The 16,624-nt window shown below is 41.4% G+C and overlaps 1 protein-coding gene across 1 annotated transcript in view; it reads left to right on the top strand.

The window, feature by feature from the left end:
* Positions 1–16,624, top strand: part of LOC122447587 (ATP-binding cassette sub-family C member 4-like) — a 405,286-nt gene that overhangs the window by 107,371 nt on the left and 281,291 nt on the right. The window contains exon 26 of the mRNA XM_043478281.1: positions 3,978–4,057. Coding sequence (XP_043334216.1) covers positions 3,978–4,057 — 80 coding nt within the window. The remainder of the gene's footprint in view (positions 1–3,977; positions 4,058–16,624) is intronic.

Genomic DNA, 16,624 nt, shown 5'->3' with positions numbered 1-16,624 from the left:
ATGTAAGCATCCTCTTCAATAAAATCAACTGTCTAGTTTTACAATGGACTTTTGATTACATTAACCATGTCTTGTGGTACCTAGCAGGTGGATCTTCATTATTAAGTAAGAGTGTCCCTGAAGGTTTCCCAATGGTTGCTTCCTCCACCCTTCAACAAGGGAGGCCTTCAACCTGTCTTGCTTTGGAAGGTAGCCTCCTGAACTGGGTTCCTATGAAGAATTAGTTCATCAGCACACATGCCCCCTCTGCTCAGTTGGTTAGACTTCTGCTGAGGCCCAGGGTGGCTTTGTTTTTGCAGGTCATGATTGACAGGACCTGTTGAGGTAGGGATGTAACTGGAGGGAGGACAGCAGTAGCCTTGGCCTGGTCATCAACTAGCCGTGTGATCAAGGCCAAAGTAGGTAGATATGACTGGGCAGGCAAATCTCCAGGCAGGATGTTGTCATGGTTATAAGTATGGACTCTGGAGCCAACTTCCTGGGTTCGGTTCTGGAGATATTTACTAATAGTAGTTGCCAGTTATAATACTTACATATTAGTTATTTAATTTCTCTGTGTCTCAATTTCCTTACCTATAAAATGAGGACACTATTCATATACTTACCAATATCTTGATGTTGTGAGCATTAAGCAGGTTAATACATTCACAGCACTTAGCACAGGATCAGCACCTAATGAACCTAAGTGAGGATGTCAACATGGTGTCTGGGAACTTCCTGTCCTAGGAAATGGGATTAACTGCTGCCCTTTCTGTTTCACAAGACTGTTGTGAGGATTAAATAAGACTGTTTAGGGCAGCATCTTGTGCACATTTATTCAATACATGTTCTTTAGTCCAGACACTGTGAGGAGCACACAGTAAACTGCAGAGGCCCACACAATCTCATCTTATTATGAAGCTGGAGTGAGGAAGTGATTAGAAGTCATTGGTATTGTTGGTCCTTATATGGACTGGAACCTGGTGGTCCAGAGTCGACGATACGAAAGTAAGAGAGAGAAAGAGGCTGACATCCCCTGGTTTACGCAGAGAGCCAATAAAGCTCTGTTCTTAGAGCTCGTGCCACTGCACGTAGGCACCAGGCACCCTCTCAGTGGGTGAAGGCACAGTGCACCTTCTTGAGGGGGTCTTAGAAGCCCAGGCAAGAAAGTGAGCTCAGCGGGCATCCGCGCTCCAAGGAATTAGCCTGAAAGAGAGAGAGAAGGAAAGAAAGAAAGAAAGAAAGAAAGAAAGAAAGAAAGACACAGGGACCAAAGCTCTGATAGAGCAAAGGTGTTTTAATCAACATAGCGTGTGCATATATACTGTCTTACAAGGTAGTTATTCTCAGCAAAGATAACGATTAAAATTCCAGACTTACAAAACACAAGGCAATCCCTATTAAAGAGAGAAGAGGGTACTTATCACCATAGTCAGAAACTAACAAAGGAAATGCCTGGATTCCTCAACCCCAGGAAAGGTGTGCCTCTCCTCTTAATTCCTGAATATTCAGGAATTAATAAGGGCCAAAGGTTTCCTGACAGATCCAAAACAGCACACAGGAAGCCTCCTGTTAAATGCATCCTGACAGCTATGATGGCTGTGAAGTCACTACTTTTCCTGCTAATGGGGAAACTACAGTTGTAAATTTGGGAGCATCAAGTGGGACTGTTATCAGTTATCAGTTATTATTTCTCTTATCACAGCCTCTTGAGTGCTTGTGACCACTGTTAACCAGGCTCTTGATGACCTGTAGGCTTCTCCAGATGCTGATTTATTATTCAAGGATTTGGAACCAAGTTTAAATCTTTAAGGTCACTAATCCTAGAACAGCAGGCATACACAGTGTGTATCTTGTCTCCCACTCCTGTGTCTATTACCAGAGCTTCATCCCTTCAAGAAAATAGAAGCCCAAATAAGTACAGCAAAGATAGGCCCTAAGGTTTAGGGGCATCGGTTATTTACTCTTTTAGTAGTATATTAAATTGAACTCTTTCCTGTGTTTATTTTCAAATGTAGAATTTGTGATAGATTGTTTATGGTGTCTTTGTTTCTGGTATGTGATGGCATGAAGAGAGAACCACATAGAGTGGTGTTACTTGTTACCAAGTTCAAGCTCGCTCTGCTTGCCTCACAACGCTGATAAGTCTTACAGATGACATGTTAAGGCAAAGAAAAATGACTTTATTTGGGAACATGACAGACTTAGAAGATGGCAGACTGATGTCTCAAAATAACCATCTCATTGGAATCTGGATGCTTGGTTCTTTTATACAACAGAGATGAGAGGAGGTGAGGAAGTAAAGTCAAAAGGCCATTAATCTTGCACAATAAGAGGGTATTTGTTCATTTTTTTCTTTTCTGCAGCCATTCACACATGGTGAGAGTCAGATTGTCTCCCTGTGAGCTGAAAAAAGCCATTTTTGTTTAACATTCAGGCAGAGGGGCAGGGTTCCCTGACCAAAACAATGACTAGCAGTGGTCAAAGAAACAGATCCAGCATGGAGTCAAAATTGACTCCTCCCTGCTACAGTTCCTTTGATTTGCATCTCCCCTGTCTGGGGCCAGTGTCCTGTTCTTTCTCATCCTGAGTTTCCTCAGGGTGCATCACTCTTGCAGGGGTGACTGCAGAGTCCTGATGACTCCAGCATCCTTTGTTTACTGATGTGACAGGTGACATTTTTAGTTTATGCCAGTTATTTACTGGAAATTCCCATAATCTATCCTGATTCCTTAAGGATATACTATTATTGTGGATTCTGAGAAGGCAAATAAAATCAATGATAAGTGATTCTTAGTCATTTAGTAATATTTCTGTTTTCCTGCCTACATCCCTGTGGTCTTCTTAGATGCTTATTTGTAAGTCTGTGCTTGTCACACCTGGTACACCTCTGAAAACAGCGACTTATTAAGCCAGTAGTAAACTCATGACTTAGAAATGGCCACAATCCAAAATTTCCCAAAATGTGAGATGCTGTGAGCCATCTGGAGGGAAAAAATTTACAAAGAGGTTATACTTATGTTTATTTAGAAAGTATCACTTGGCAAAATTAATCTTGATAATTAAAGCAAAATTGTTGTGACAATTAGGATTAACTTAGGTATTTTGTAATTGCTCATTTACCGATTTAGCACTTGGAGTGAGCCTTAGATGGGATGGCTCTAAAAGGAGGGAACATTCTCAAATCCACCAACCCTTCCTGATACTGCCACAAGATTCCCCAATTCTTTTAAAGCTCAGGGCTCAGTTTCACTTCCCCACCCACTGCCATTTGGTGGTATTTTTTTTCTCTTTAGGTACCATCCTATTTTGTCTTTCTTTTTGTCACTGACATTGGCTTATTTCATATGAATTTGTAATATATTAACTTTGTTGTTGTTTTACCACTAAGTGGTGTCTGACTCTTTTATATTCCCATGAACTGTAGCCAGCCAGGCTCCTCTGTCCATGGGGTTTCCCAGGCAAGAATACTGGATTGGGTTATCATTTCCTCCTCCGGGGATCTTCCTGACCCAGGGATTGAACCCCTGTCTCTTATGTCTCCTGCTTAGGCAGGCAGATTCTTTAGCACTGAGTCCCTAGGGAAGCCCAATATATTAAATATTTAATACATATACTTTATTTTTTAAAAGATTTATTTATTTATTTTTAGTTGCATTGGGTCTTTGTTGTTGCATTTGGGCTTACTCTAGTTACAGCAAGCAAGGGTTACTGTTCATTACAGTGACTTGGCTTCTCATTGTGGTGGCTTTTACTGTTGCAGAGGTCAGGCTCTAGGCACACGATCTTCAGCAGCTGTGCCGCACAGGCTCTGTGGCATGTGGAATCTTCCCGGACCAGGGGTTGAACCCATGTCCCCTGCACTGGAGACTCTGTACCACCAGGGAAGACCCAAAATACATAATCTTCAAAATTATTGTTTTTATTTGTTCATGAATTATTTCTCTTAAAGCTCCTATCTGAGGAAATGAGTAATTTCTTGTATCCTGTTCTTGCAGGAAGAATTTTGAATCGTTTCTCCAAAGACATTGGGCATATGGATGACTTACTGCCCCTGATATTTCTTGATTTCATCCAGGTAATGTAACAGTCCTGTCAGAGTTCTCACAGGGAAGAGCAGAGTGCCTGTTTCTCAAGGATTTTTCACAGGGGCTGAGGGTGGGCCTTTCAGCCTGGCAGTGTGTCCTATTATCCTCGGTAAAGGCTGTGTTTGTAAGAAAGAGGTGCAGTTCTGATTGGGAGTGTGAGTTAACATGAATAACCCCTGGGGCAGGAGTGTCTACACAGTCAGGTCAAAGTTGGTCTGAAACAGCCACATGCTGGATAAGTGGTTCTCCCTCTGCCTTCCAGGTATCTGGTGTGGATTCCCTTTACTGTGAGCACATTTCATAATATAGAAATAATACCACTCATGGAAAGATAGCCTAGATTGACAAAATTATGCATTGTGTTGGGCTTCCCAGGTGTCTCAGTGGTAAAGAATTCAGCTGCCAATGCAGGAGATGCAAGAGATGTGGATTCGTTACCTCGGTTGGGAGGATGCCCTGGAGAAGGAAATGGCAATGCACTTCAGTACTCTTGCCGAGAAAATTCCATGGATGGAGGAGCCTGGCAGGCTATAGTCCATGGGGCTGCAGAGTTGGACACAATTAATCACGAGCATGCTGCATTGTATTCCCTCAGGGGACAAGTATTTGCTGCCCCATTTTATTTGGATAAATCCAGGTGTGGTTACTTAGAAAGAAAAGGTTGGCTAAAAATAAGGTGAAAATAATACTTTAACAAGAACAATGTTATTTAGTTGCTAAGTTGTGTCTGACACTCTTGTGACCCCATGGACTGCAGCCAGCCAGGCTCCTCCATCCATTGGATTCTTCAGGCAAGAATACTGGAGTGGGTTGCCATTTCCTTGTCCAGGGGATATTCCTGACCTAGAGATCAAACTCGTGTCTCCTGCATCTCCTGCAATGCAGGCAGATTCTTACCTCTGAGCCACCTGGGAAGTCCAAGAAGGACAATCAGTTCAGTTCAGTTCAGTCGCTCAGTTGTGTCTGATTCTTTGCAACCCCATGAACCAAAGCACGCCGGGCCTGCCTGTCCATCACCAACTCCTGGAGTTTACCCAAACTCATGTCCACTGAGTCGGTGATGCCATCCAACCATCTCATCCTCTGTTGTCCCCTTCTCCTCCATCCCTCAATCTTCCCCAGCATCAGGGTCTTTTCAAATGACTCAACTTCACAACAGGTGGCCAAAGTATTGGAGTTTCAGCTTCAACATCTGTCCTTCCAGTGAACACCCAGGACTGATCTCCTTTAGGATGGACAGGTTTGATCTGCCTTGCAGTCCAAGGGACTCTCAAGAGTCTTCTCCAACACCACAGTTCAAAAGCATCAGTTCTTCTGTGCTCAGCTTTCTTTATAGTCTGGCTTTCACATCCATACATGACTACGGGAAAAACCATAACCTTGACTAGATGGACCTTTGTGGACAAAATAATGTCTCTGTTTTTTAATATGCTGTTTAGGTTGATCATAACTTTCCTTCCAAGGAGTAAGTGTCTTTTAATTTCATGGCTGCAATCACCATCTGCAGTGATTTTGGAGCCCAAACAAATAAAGTCAGCCACTGTTTCCCCATCTATTTGCCATGAAGTGATGGGACCAGATGCCACAATCTTAGTTTTCTGAATGTGGAGTTTTCAGCCAACTTTTTCACTCTCTTCTTTCACTTTCATCAAGAGGTCTTTAGTTCTTCACTTTCTGCCATAAGGGTGGTGTCATCTGCATATCTGAGGTTATTGATATTTCTCCTGGCAATCTTGATTCCAGCTTGTGATTCATCCAACCCGGCATTTTTCATGATGTACTCTGCATATAAGTTAAATAAGCAGGGTGACAATATACAGCCTTGATGTACTCCTTTCCTTATTTGGGAAAAAGCCAGTTGTTCCAAGTTCAGTTCTAACTGTTGGTTCTTGACCTGCATACAGATTTCTCAGGAGGCAGGTTAAGTGGTCTGGTATTCCCATCTCCTTAAGAATTTTGTACAATTTGTTGTGATCCACACAGTCAAAGGCTTTGGCATAGTCAATGAAGCAGAAGAAGATGTTTTTCTGGAACTCTCTTGCTTTTTTGATGATCCAGCAGATGTTGGCAATTTGATCTCTGGTTCCTCTGCCTTTTCTAAATCCAGCTTGAACATCTGGAAGTTCATGGTTCACGTACTTCATGTTGAAGTCTGGCTTGGAGAATTTTGAGCATTATTTTGCTAGCGTGTGACATGAGATCAACTGTGCAGTAGTTTGAGCATTCTTTGGCATTGCCTTTCTTTGGGATTGAAATGAAAACTGACCTTTCCCAGTCCTGTGGCCACTGCTGAGTTTTCCAAATTTTTTGGCATTTTGAGTGCAACACTTTCACAGCATTATCTTTTAGGAGTTGAAATAGCTCAGCTGAAATTCCATCACCTCCACTAGCTTTGTTTGTAGTGATGCTTCCTAAGGCCCACTTGCTGTCACATTCCAGAATGTCTGGCTCTAGGTGAGTGATCCCACCATCCTGATTATCTGAATAGCAACTTTATTTGGAAGCTTGGCAGTCTAAGATGGCAGACTAATGTCTCAAAATAACCATCTTATTGGGGTCCAGAGGCCAGGTTCTTTGATAGGACGTAGAGGAGAGGAGGTGAGGAAATAAAGTTAAAAGGCAATTTATCTTGCAAATTAGGAGGAGATTCGTTTATTTTCTTTCTTTTCTGCAGCCATTCACAGGTGGTGAATCAGATTGTCTCCCTGTGAGCTGAGAAAAGCCACTTTAGTTTAGCATTCAGGCAGAGGGGCAGGGTTCCCTGACAAAAGCTATGCAAAGCAATGTGTGGCTCTAGCTAAGTGATCATACCATCATGGTTATCTTGGTCATGAAGATCTTTTTTTATATGGTTCTTTTGTGTATTCTTGCCACCTCTTCTTAACATCTGCTTCTGTTAGGTCCATACCATTTCTATCCTTTATTGTGCCCATCTTTGCATGAAATGTTCCCTTGGTATCTCTAATTTTCTTGAAGAGATCTCTAGATGAAAATCATCTCAGGATATGTCTTTCATTTTTGTAGGCATATTTTCTTTTCACAAGTTGATTGCTCAGCCTTAAGCTGTCTTAAAAAAAAAAAAAGACAGTGAGAGAAAGACCTACAGGAATACCTTCTATCCAACCTCTGTCTGTGAACTTGAGGTTTTAAGGAATTATGTTGAGTCATCTTAGATCTTATCCCCACATTCAGTATTGTTTTTCATATGGAGTGTTTTTTTTTCTGTTATTTAATTCTGTCTCCTTTTCAGTGATTAAGGGTGTGTGTGGGGAATTTTAATTTTGGAAATGAAGTGCATGTATCAAAAGTTGCACATGGAAATGCTGCAGTGAACATTTGTCTGCAGACAGCATAGCCTGTGGGCAAGGATTCCACTGTTACCAATGAGAACTAAGCAGAGACTCAGAGGCAAAGAACTTTTATTGCAAAGATGTTTATTTTTCTTTCTCTTCTGCAAACTTATTTTATAAATGTGCCTTGTTGAATTTAGCTACATAATTTATCCCCAGAAACAATTTTTTCCTAAAACAGTGTCACATTTTGACAGTGATTGTGAATTACTTTGAAAGGATTTTGTGAAAGGTTCTGTTTCTTTGCTACAGTAAGCTAGGCCAAGGTTGGTTTTCGAGGGTGTGCTTAGAATATGGTTAGTTAGTTGTCATAATCAGAATTTATAACATATTTTTAGATGATATATAGATGCTACCTGACTTCAGCAGGGAATATTCTCATTGAAGAGGAGAGAAAATTCTAGTCTAGCTGTTTTCCAGTCCCTCTTTTACCACTTGTAGTTCAATTATCTTGAAGGTATCCTGTAGTTCATTAGAAGTAAGAGTCTGCTCTTTGAGAGAGAGACCTGGGATGAGCATGGAGCCTGTATTTTCTTCACTAAGCAGGCAGTAGTTGAATCTGTGAAGATAACAACATTGCCCAGAGAGAGGGAAACATTTAAGGACCTAAGATCAGAAGCTTATGGAAGCCTTGATATTCAGAGAGAAAGCAGAGAGAGAAGGGAAGTACAGAAGACACATGATGAACAGCAAGGATGAGAGAAGGAGATGCGGTACAGACCCGAGGAAGGACAGGTTTGTTCAGTGCAAACGAGAAGGTGAGTTCATGGAAAGCTGTTGGTTGATTTGGAATCAGGAGGCATCTGGTGACCTGAGGAACAGATTTCAGATGGGAGGAGTTAAAGAGCAAAGGGTTGCAAATCCAGGAGGCATGGAGGGAGTTGAGATGAAGATAAGCTGGAAGGAATTTGAATGAATCAGAAGAGAGACCCATCTGGAATATAGGAGCTAAGAAAGTGTTGCTGGTTGTTTGAGATTTTAGTTTCTGGGAGGGGAGTATGAGCAATGGTTCATGGTTTTTCCCTCTCTTCCATCCTTCCCTTCAACAAACAAGCATTGAGGCCATGAGGTATAGGGGTGACTCACAGGGGTGAGTCAGGGTCCCCTCATGGGTCTCCTCCAGTCCCCCAGGGAAGGAAGACATCCAGAGATTCACCCCTTGATAGCTCTGGAATCCTAATTGTGGGAGCTCCCCTCATGGGTCTCCTCCAGTCCCCTAGGGAAGGAAGACATCCAGAGATTCACCCCTTGATAGCTTTGGAATCCTAATTGTGGAAACTCTGTGGAGGAAGTCCTGGAAGGCAAACTGGATGTGGAGGCTGGAGGCAGTTAGGGAGCTTGGTCCTGGAGGTGGCGGAGCTTCTAGGAGGTGACCTTTGATCCCAGATGATAAGGAAAGGCTGCTGCTGTGGATGGTGGGGCTGGAGGTGCTGCTGGTTCCTGTGTGGGAACCAGTCTTTCTATCCCCAGCTGAGAGGGGGGAAGGGAAGGGGCTGGAAGGGGGTTGTTCAGTTTTGTTTTAAAGGAGTTAGTTCGTGCCGAGTGTTTTCAAACTCATTTTTGATGATTCTGCTTCTCCTTGGTATATATGGTAAACCTTAGATGATTCTTGATCATTTATGTTACTTCTAAAGAGTCTATTTCATATACTTTTCCTCATTTAATTCCTTCTCATTTCCATAAATGATAGCTCGGATAGTTTATTTAATATTTTGTAATAGTGATGCCAAGTGTGGCTCAAGAAAACCCTGGGTTCTGAGTAAGTGGGTCCACACTTCAGGACAGAACATCTACTCAGACAATGTCATTCAGAGACCACATCCCAACACAGGGTGATCATGAGTTTGTGCACTATCCTGTACACTGAGTCTTACAGATACCAGATATGTTGCCTGTTCAGTCACATTATAGTTGTTGGGCAAATTGGAGCTGTTCACCATTTCAAAAAGGATGAAGGGAAAGTGGCATAAAAAATCAATTTATGTAGTGTGATTCCACCTGATAATCATTTATGATGGCAACAGCTTTAAAGTGCAGTGGGGAGCCCTGCAGTCTCCTTTACAAGCTCAAATCCCAGCTCTCCCTCTTCCTGTCTCTGCCCCACAAGGCCAGTCTCCTCTCAGTAAAATAGAGAAAATAATACCAACTCCATATATGTTGTGGAAGGCAAAATGAAGTTGTTTTAATAATATTCTTTGCATAACATCTAAATGCATTACTAAGTAATGGGTAGTTATTTTTAAAATGCCATATGTGTTTTTAAATGAGAAAATTTGTCTTGTGACACTGGCATTATGTTGAATTAAAGTTATTGTCACACACAGTTTCCAGGCCCATAAACACTATCTCATCAGTTTGTATTACAGAGATTCTAGGTTTGTAATTCTTGAAAAATTTAATGGACACTTTCTTGTGTAGTCTCACAGAATAAAAATCAGTTGTTTTCAAAACTGACTATTGGGCACTGAATATTTCAAATTAATGTAAGTTTCACACAGTTTTCCAAAGTCCCACATAACACTGAGTAAGGAGTCTCAATTATGTACAGTTCTTTTCATTGAAATAATCTAGAAGTCTTCCTACTAGTAAAACAAGTGAAATAAAAATAAGATGTGGAAGTTAGATTTAGGCATTTTAATTATCCTTCAATTAAAAATAAATAAAAAATACCAGAAAAATCACTTATTAAATTTCAAAAAATTGGGACTGCTTTGAGCATGAGAAGATGCACACAGCTGCCCTCAGCAAAATTCTGTAATTTACTGAGGAAAACTGAATTGCAAAAACCTTTCTTCCTCACACACCCCTCATTCAGGAAAAGAAAATAACAACAGCAAGAACAGCAACAAAAAATCAACAGCTTGGTTGAGCTTAAATAACTGACTCTTTGTGTTCTTTCCCACTTCATGGATCACTAGCCATATTGTGGTAAAGGGGCTTGTGTAACTCAATGGAGCTATGAGCCATGCCATGCAGGGCCGCCTAAGCTGGACACATCATCATGAAGAGTTCTGACAAAATGTGGTCCACTGGAGGAGGATATGACAAACTACTCCAGTATTCTTGCCATGAGAACCCCATGAACAGTATGAAAACGCAAAAAGGTATGACACTGGAAGATGAGCCCTCCAGATTAGGAAGTATCCAATATGCTACTGGGGAAGAGCTGAGGGCAATTACTAATAGCTCCAGAAAGAAAGAAGTGACTGGGCCAAAGCGGAAATGATGCTCAGTTGTGGATGAGTCTGTTAGTGAAAGTAAAGTCCAATGCTGTAAAGAACAGTATATCATGGGGACCTGGAATGTTAGGTCCAAGAATCAAGGTAACTGGATGTGATCAAAAAGGAGATGGCAAGAGTGAACACTGACATCTTAGGAATCAGTGAACTAAAATGGAAGGGAATTGGTGAATTTAATTCAGATGACCATTGTATCTATTTCTATAGGCAAGAATCCCTTAGAAGGAATGGAGTAGCTCTCATAGTCAACAAGAGTCTGAAATGCAATGCTTGGGTGCAAACTCAAAAATGACAGAATGATCTCAGTTCATTCCCAAGGCAAATGATTCAACATCACAGTAATCCAAGTGTGTGCCCCAACTACTTATGCCAAAGAACCTGAGGTTGACCAGTTCTACAACACCTTCTAGAACTAATACCAAAAAAGATGTCCTTTTCATCACAGAGACTTGGAATGCAAAAGTAGGAAATCAGGAGATAAATGGAGTCACAGGCAAGTTTGGCCTTTAGAGTACAAAATGAAGCAGGGCAAAGGCTAACAGAGTTTTGTCAAGAGAATACACTGGTCACAGCGAACATGTTCTCTGGCAACACAAGGGACAATTCAAACCATGGGCATCACCAAATGATCAATACTGAAATCAGATTATGTCCTTTTCAGCTGAAGATGGAGAACTGCTATACAGTCAGCCAAAACAACACCTGGAGCTGACTGTGACTCTGATCATGAGCTCCTTATTGCAAAATTCAGGCTTAAACTGAAGAGAGTAGGAGAAACCACTAGGCCTTTCAGGTTTGACCTAACCAAATCCCTTATGGTTATACAATGGAGGTGACGGATAGATTTAAGGGATTAGATCTGGTAGACACAGTGCTAAGAAGAGGTGGTAAGAATACACAGAAGAACTATACAAAAAAGATCTTCATGACCCAGATAACAATGATGGTATGATCACTGACCTAGAGTTAGACATCCTGGAATGTGAAGTCAAGTGGGCCTTAGGAAACATCACTACAAACAAAGCTAGTTAAGGTAATGGAATTTGTTGAGCTATTTCAAATCCTGAAAGATGATACTGTCCTAGTACTGCACGCAATATGCCAGCAAGTTTGAATAACAGCAGTGGCCACAGGACTGGAAAATGTCAGTTTTCATTCCAGTTCCAAAGAAAGGCAATGACAAAGAATGTTCAAACTGCGATATAGTTGCACTCATCTCACACGCTAGCAAAGTAATGCTCAAAATTCTACAAGCCAGGCTTCAATAGTATGTAAACTGTGAAGTTCCAGATGTTCAAGCTGGATTTCGAGAAGGCAGAGGAACCAGAACTCAAATTGTCAACATCTGTTGGATCATAGAAAAAGCAAGAGAATTCCAGAACAAAGTCTACTTCTGCTTTATTGATTATGCCAAAACCTTTGACTGTATGGATCACAATAAACTGTGGAAAATTCTGAAAGAGATGGGAATACCAGGCCACCTTACCTGCCTCCTGAGAAATCTGTATGCAGGTCAAGAGGCAACAGAACTGGACATGGAACAGCAGACTGTTTGCAAATTGGGAAAGGAGTATGTTAAGGCTATATATTGTAACCCTGCTTATTTAATTTATATGCAGAGTACATCATGAGAAATGCTGGGCTGGAGGAAGCACAAGCTGGAATCAAGATTGCCGGGAGAAATATCAATAACCTCAGATACGCAGATGACACCACCCTTATGGCAGAAAGTGAAGAAGAACAAAAGAGCCTCTTGATCAAAGTGAAAGAGGAGAGTGAAAAAGTTGGCTTAAAGCTCAGCATTCAGAAAACCAAGATCATGGCATCTGGTCCCATCATTTCATAACAAATAGATGGGGAAACAATGGAAACAGTGACAGACTTTATTTTTGGGGACTCCAAAATCACTGCAGATGGTGACTGCAGCCATGAAATTAAAAGATGCTTACTCTTTGGAATAAAAGTTATGACCAACCTAGACAATATATTAAAAAGCAGAGACATTACTTTGCCAATAAAGGTCGGTCTAGTCGAAGCTATGGTTTTTCCAGTAGTCATGTGTGGATGTGAGAGTTGGGACTATAAAGAAAGCTGAGCACTGAAGAATTGATGCTTTTGAACTGTGGTGTTGGAGAAGACTCTTGAGAGTCCCTAGGACTGCAAAAAAATCCAACCAGTCTATCCTAAAGGAAATCAGCCCTGACTATTCTTTGGAAGGACTGATGTTGAAGCTGAAACTCCAATACTTTGGCCACCTGATGCGAAGAACTGACTCATTGCTAAAGATCCTGATGCTGGGAAAGATTGAAGGCAGGAGGAGAAGGGGATGACAGAAGATGAGATGTTTGGATGGCATCACAAACTCGATGGCCATTAATTTGAGCAAGTTCTGGGAATAGGATAAAGAGGCCTGGCGTGCTGCAGTCCATGGGGTCGCAAAGAGTCGGACATGACTGAAAGACTGAACTGAACTTAACTGAATATTTACCATACATTACAACTTGATAGGATTTATTACTCATTTTATAATATTTCCCATGTAAGTTAACCAACCAAATAAATGCAATTAGTTTAATATCTCTCTTTGGGATGTTTCAGGGGCCCTCTGAAGCAAATCAGAGTTAGCTAGAGGACAAAGGAACTTCAACAGAATTCAATTTAGGAAGTTTTGTCAAAGAAATCAGTCAAAAGGGTTTAGAATATTCTGTTACATTTAGTCAAGGCTGATGGGTCTACCACTTAGCTTGCTGATACGCCACAATGGGCATATATATGGAGGCTCATGGTTGAGTGAAAGTCAACTCCGCCATTTGGGCATAGTTGGCTCTAACCAATTTTCCTATGGCTGTGTCATTCCTAAGAAAATCCATTTATACAACTGATGATAATCCAGTTTTAGAAAATCCTGATCATGCATAAGTCTTTTCAGTAATTTTTTTCATACCTTCTTCTACTAAAAACACATCTTAGTTTCCCTAAAGTATTTTCCACAATCAGGTACATTTCTTATTGACAAATTTGTAACAGAAAGCAGTCTTTTTTACCTCTAGTAAACCTAAGTGCAACAGAAGTATTTATACTTATTGATGGTTCTAAAGACATGTCTATGTTACCAGATATTAATTTAATACTGAATATTTCCCAGTTCATATGAAATTGGAATTAATTGTTTAATTTAGAATTATTTGATTTGTAAGTGCTTACTTTTCTTTAAGCCAATTAAATAGAGCTCATTTATAAATTAATCTCAAAAATATTATCCAGAGACAGACATACTAAGACATACACATATTCAGACAGACACAAGATCTAGCTTCATTTTCTAAACTTAGTCATGAATTAGATATTACAATATAAAATTCACTAACTTATAAATTACACTTTGAATAAATAAAATTTTTAAAAGCTTATTCCCATTTTTCCTCAGTTTCAGAAGTTGAAGATGGTCTAGATAAGTGTTCCTGAGAGCCCTGATGTCAAGAGACAGGGAATGAAAATCAAGTTCTAACACAGTGGCTGCAGGTCTAAACCAAATGGTGGCCACACAAAGCAAAATGGCCATCACAAATCACAACACAGAACACAGAGTATAAAACACACACATAGACCTGTCAGTCCTAATCAGATCATCCCTTAAATATAAGATTACAGTCTCTCAGAAAACCTCCTATAGAGACACAGAACTTCAGATCCAAGTACTAACAGAGTAAATGAAAATATCTCAGGTCTTTAGAGATTTCAAGGGGAGGAAAGGAAGCCAGGTTGAAAGAGGAGGGAGAAGGAGGCGGGAGAGGGGGGCGAAAGGGGTGGCCTTACAGACGTCTCCTGCCACCTGCAGATACACAGGCATTACGGGACTTTACCCTTGGCCTCCAGAGAAAGGAGAACTGGAACTCGGCCCTACCAGAAACCAGAACAGACCAGAACAGAACCAGAATTCGAGTTCTCTGCCAAGAGGAGGTTATCAGCCTTCAATCCTCAGCTCAGGCTGAGGCCCTTCGACCAGATTCCTGCATCCAGGACAGGGGGACTAGAAAAAAAGGGGTAGGATAGGAAGGGTTAAGGAGAGGAAAGAGAGAAGGAAGGGGAGAAATGTCAGTAAATTTTCCTGTTCCTTACCTGGTCTGGGCATTCTGGCCAGTTGTTTGTGTCAGGAGAAGACAAGGGACGAAAGAGTCCCAGTTGTGGCCGCTGGGTCTAGTCCGTCGGCAGGCAAGCTGGTCCCTGAGTATCCTGAGTGGCCAGGATGTCAATCACGGCAAAGAAGAGACCCCACCATAGTCACCATTTGTTGCAGGAAGGGGGACCTTTTCCAGGGCAGGAAAGTGGGCTTTTGTGTAACACTCGGAAATGAATTGTCCAAGGAGACACACGTGCTGACAAAGAGCAGCACAAGAGATTTTATTGGGAAGGGATACCCGGGCAGAGAGCAGTAGAGTAAGGGAACCCAGGAGAACTGCTCTCTCAAATGACTTTTTGCTTAGATACTATTTTCACCTTCTGCCAACTTCTATAAAGGACTTGAGATAGCTGGCAATAAAAGCTTCACAAATGTGTATACATATAATTGTAAACCCATACACTGTTTATATATATATAATATTCAATCCACAGTGAGAGTGGATATACTATTACCTACAAGTAGATGTTAGAGACATCCTGTTTGAATTACTTCAGAATTTAGGGGCATGAAATCTGAAGGACATGAGCTAACTTTGGAGCTCTGAAAGCATTAATAATAGGTCTTAAATGAGTATCTGAGGAAAATGCATTAACTCAGTTGCTGTGGAGCCCTTCATTTTTATTTTAACTCTGCTTCCCAGATTATCTGCCAGACTGGGTTTAGTCTTAACAGGCCCTCCTGGGGAGAGCCAGATTATTGTAACTGATGAATGTTACCCATCAAATGATGTGAGTCTGCTAAAAAAGCTGTAATTTGGATTTTTTTATTGGCATTTTAGCAGGTTTTTTTGACAACCAGCAATGGCAAGCCAAGTGACTTAAGACCAGACACAGAAGAAGCTGGTAGGACTGCCCCCTCCACCCCCTGCCACCATAAGCATGAAAGTTGTAGCTGGTGGAATGCATACTTAATGCAGTGGCTGTAAGCAGTTGTTCATCTGTAGGTCTAATAGGAGAGTGGTCAGTCAGGCCTATCTTTCTTCACTTATGACTGAAATGTATTCCTTCAGAATCCCATCCTCTTCACTCTGGGTTTTACTTTGATACCACGGCAGGTGTGGGAGAAACAGGAAAAGCACAAGAGTCTCCATTCACTTTCCATTCAGTTTGGTTCCTAAGAGCTCCTGGACACAGAGTCACAGTTCTGGATGTTTTCTCCTCCTTCCAGGCTCCTCCTGCATGTGGCTGTGGCTTTGGGCTTCCCTGGATACAAACCGTTCCTGTCTGTCTCCTTGACCTGCAGTCCTCCCTGGGAAAACTTAGGACAACCACTTACCATCCCATCTTTATGTCATATCTATAAATAGAAATGAAGTTTTTGCTTTTCTCATTCACAAGATGGTTGTGAAGATCCTCTGAGAAAACCGATCAGGAAGAGGAGTGAAATGATAACCCAAGTCTCTGTGATACAGACATTACCCCCATAACCCATCCCTCAGAGTCACACCTGGGCCAGCTGCCCTGGGTGACAAGGTGGGGAGGCCCTGGGGTGGTGAGCATGGGATGCAGGTGCTGGTGCAGAGAGGACACAGACCAACCAGTGTCAACTCACACAAGCATCTCAGCCTTCTCATCCCAGCTCCTTTTTGGTCAAAATTTCCATCAGTTGTAATTGCTGCCTGCAGATTATTCTTGCCACTCTTTCTGTTTGTTAAACCAGTCTGTAAAATTCAGCTATAAGTCTCTTCTTAGAATTGTCTAAAAATGTTCCTGAATTCTTCCCTGTGTTTTCCCAGCTTCTCAGCCTTGTGCAGATCACTATGATTTGTCTCCACCTGAGATCACA

This window comes from Cervus canadensis, chromosome 9 (genome assembly GCF_019320065.1).
Source record: "Cervus canadensis isolate Bull #8, Minnesota chromosome 9, ASM1932006v1, whole genome shotgun sequence".
Lineage (NCBI taxonomy): Eukaryota > Metazoa > Chordata > Mammalia > Artiodactyla > Cervidae > Cervus > Cervus canadensis.
This window is presented reverse-complemented; position numbering and strand designations above follow the sequence as displayed.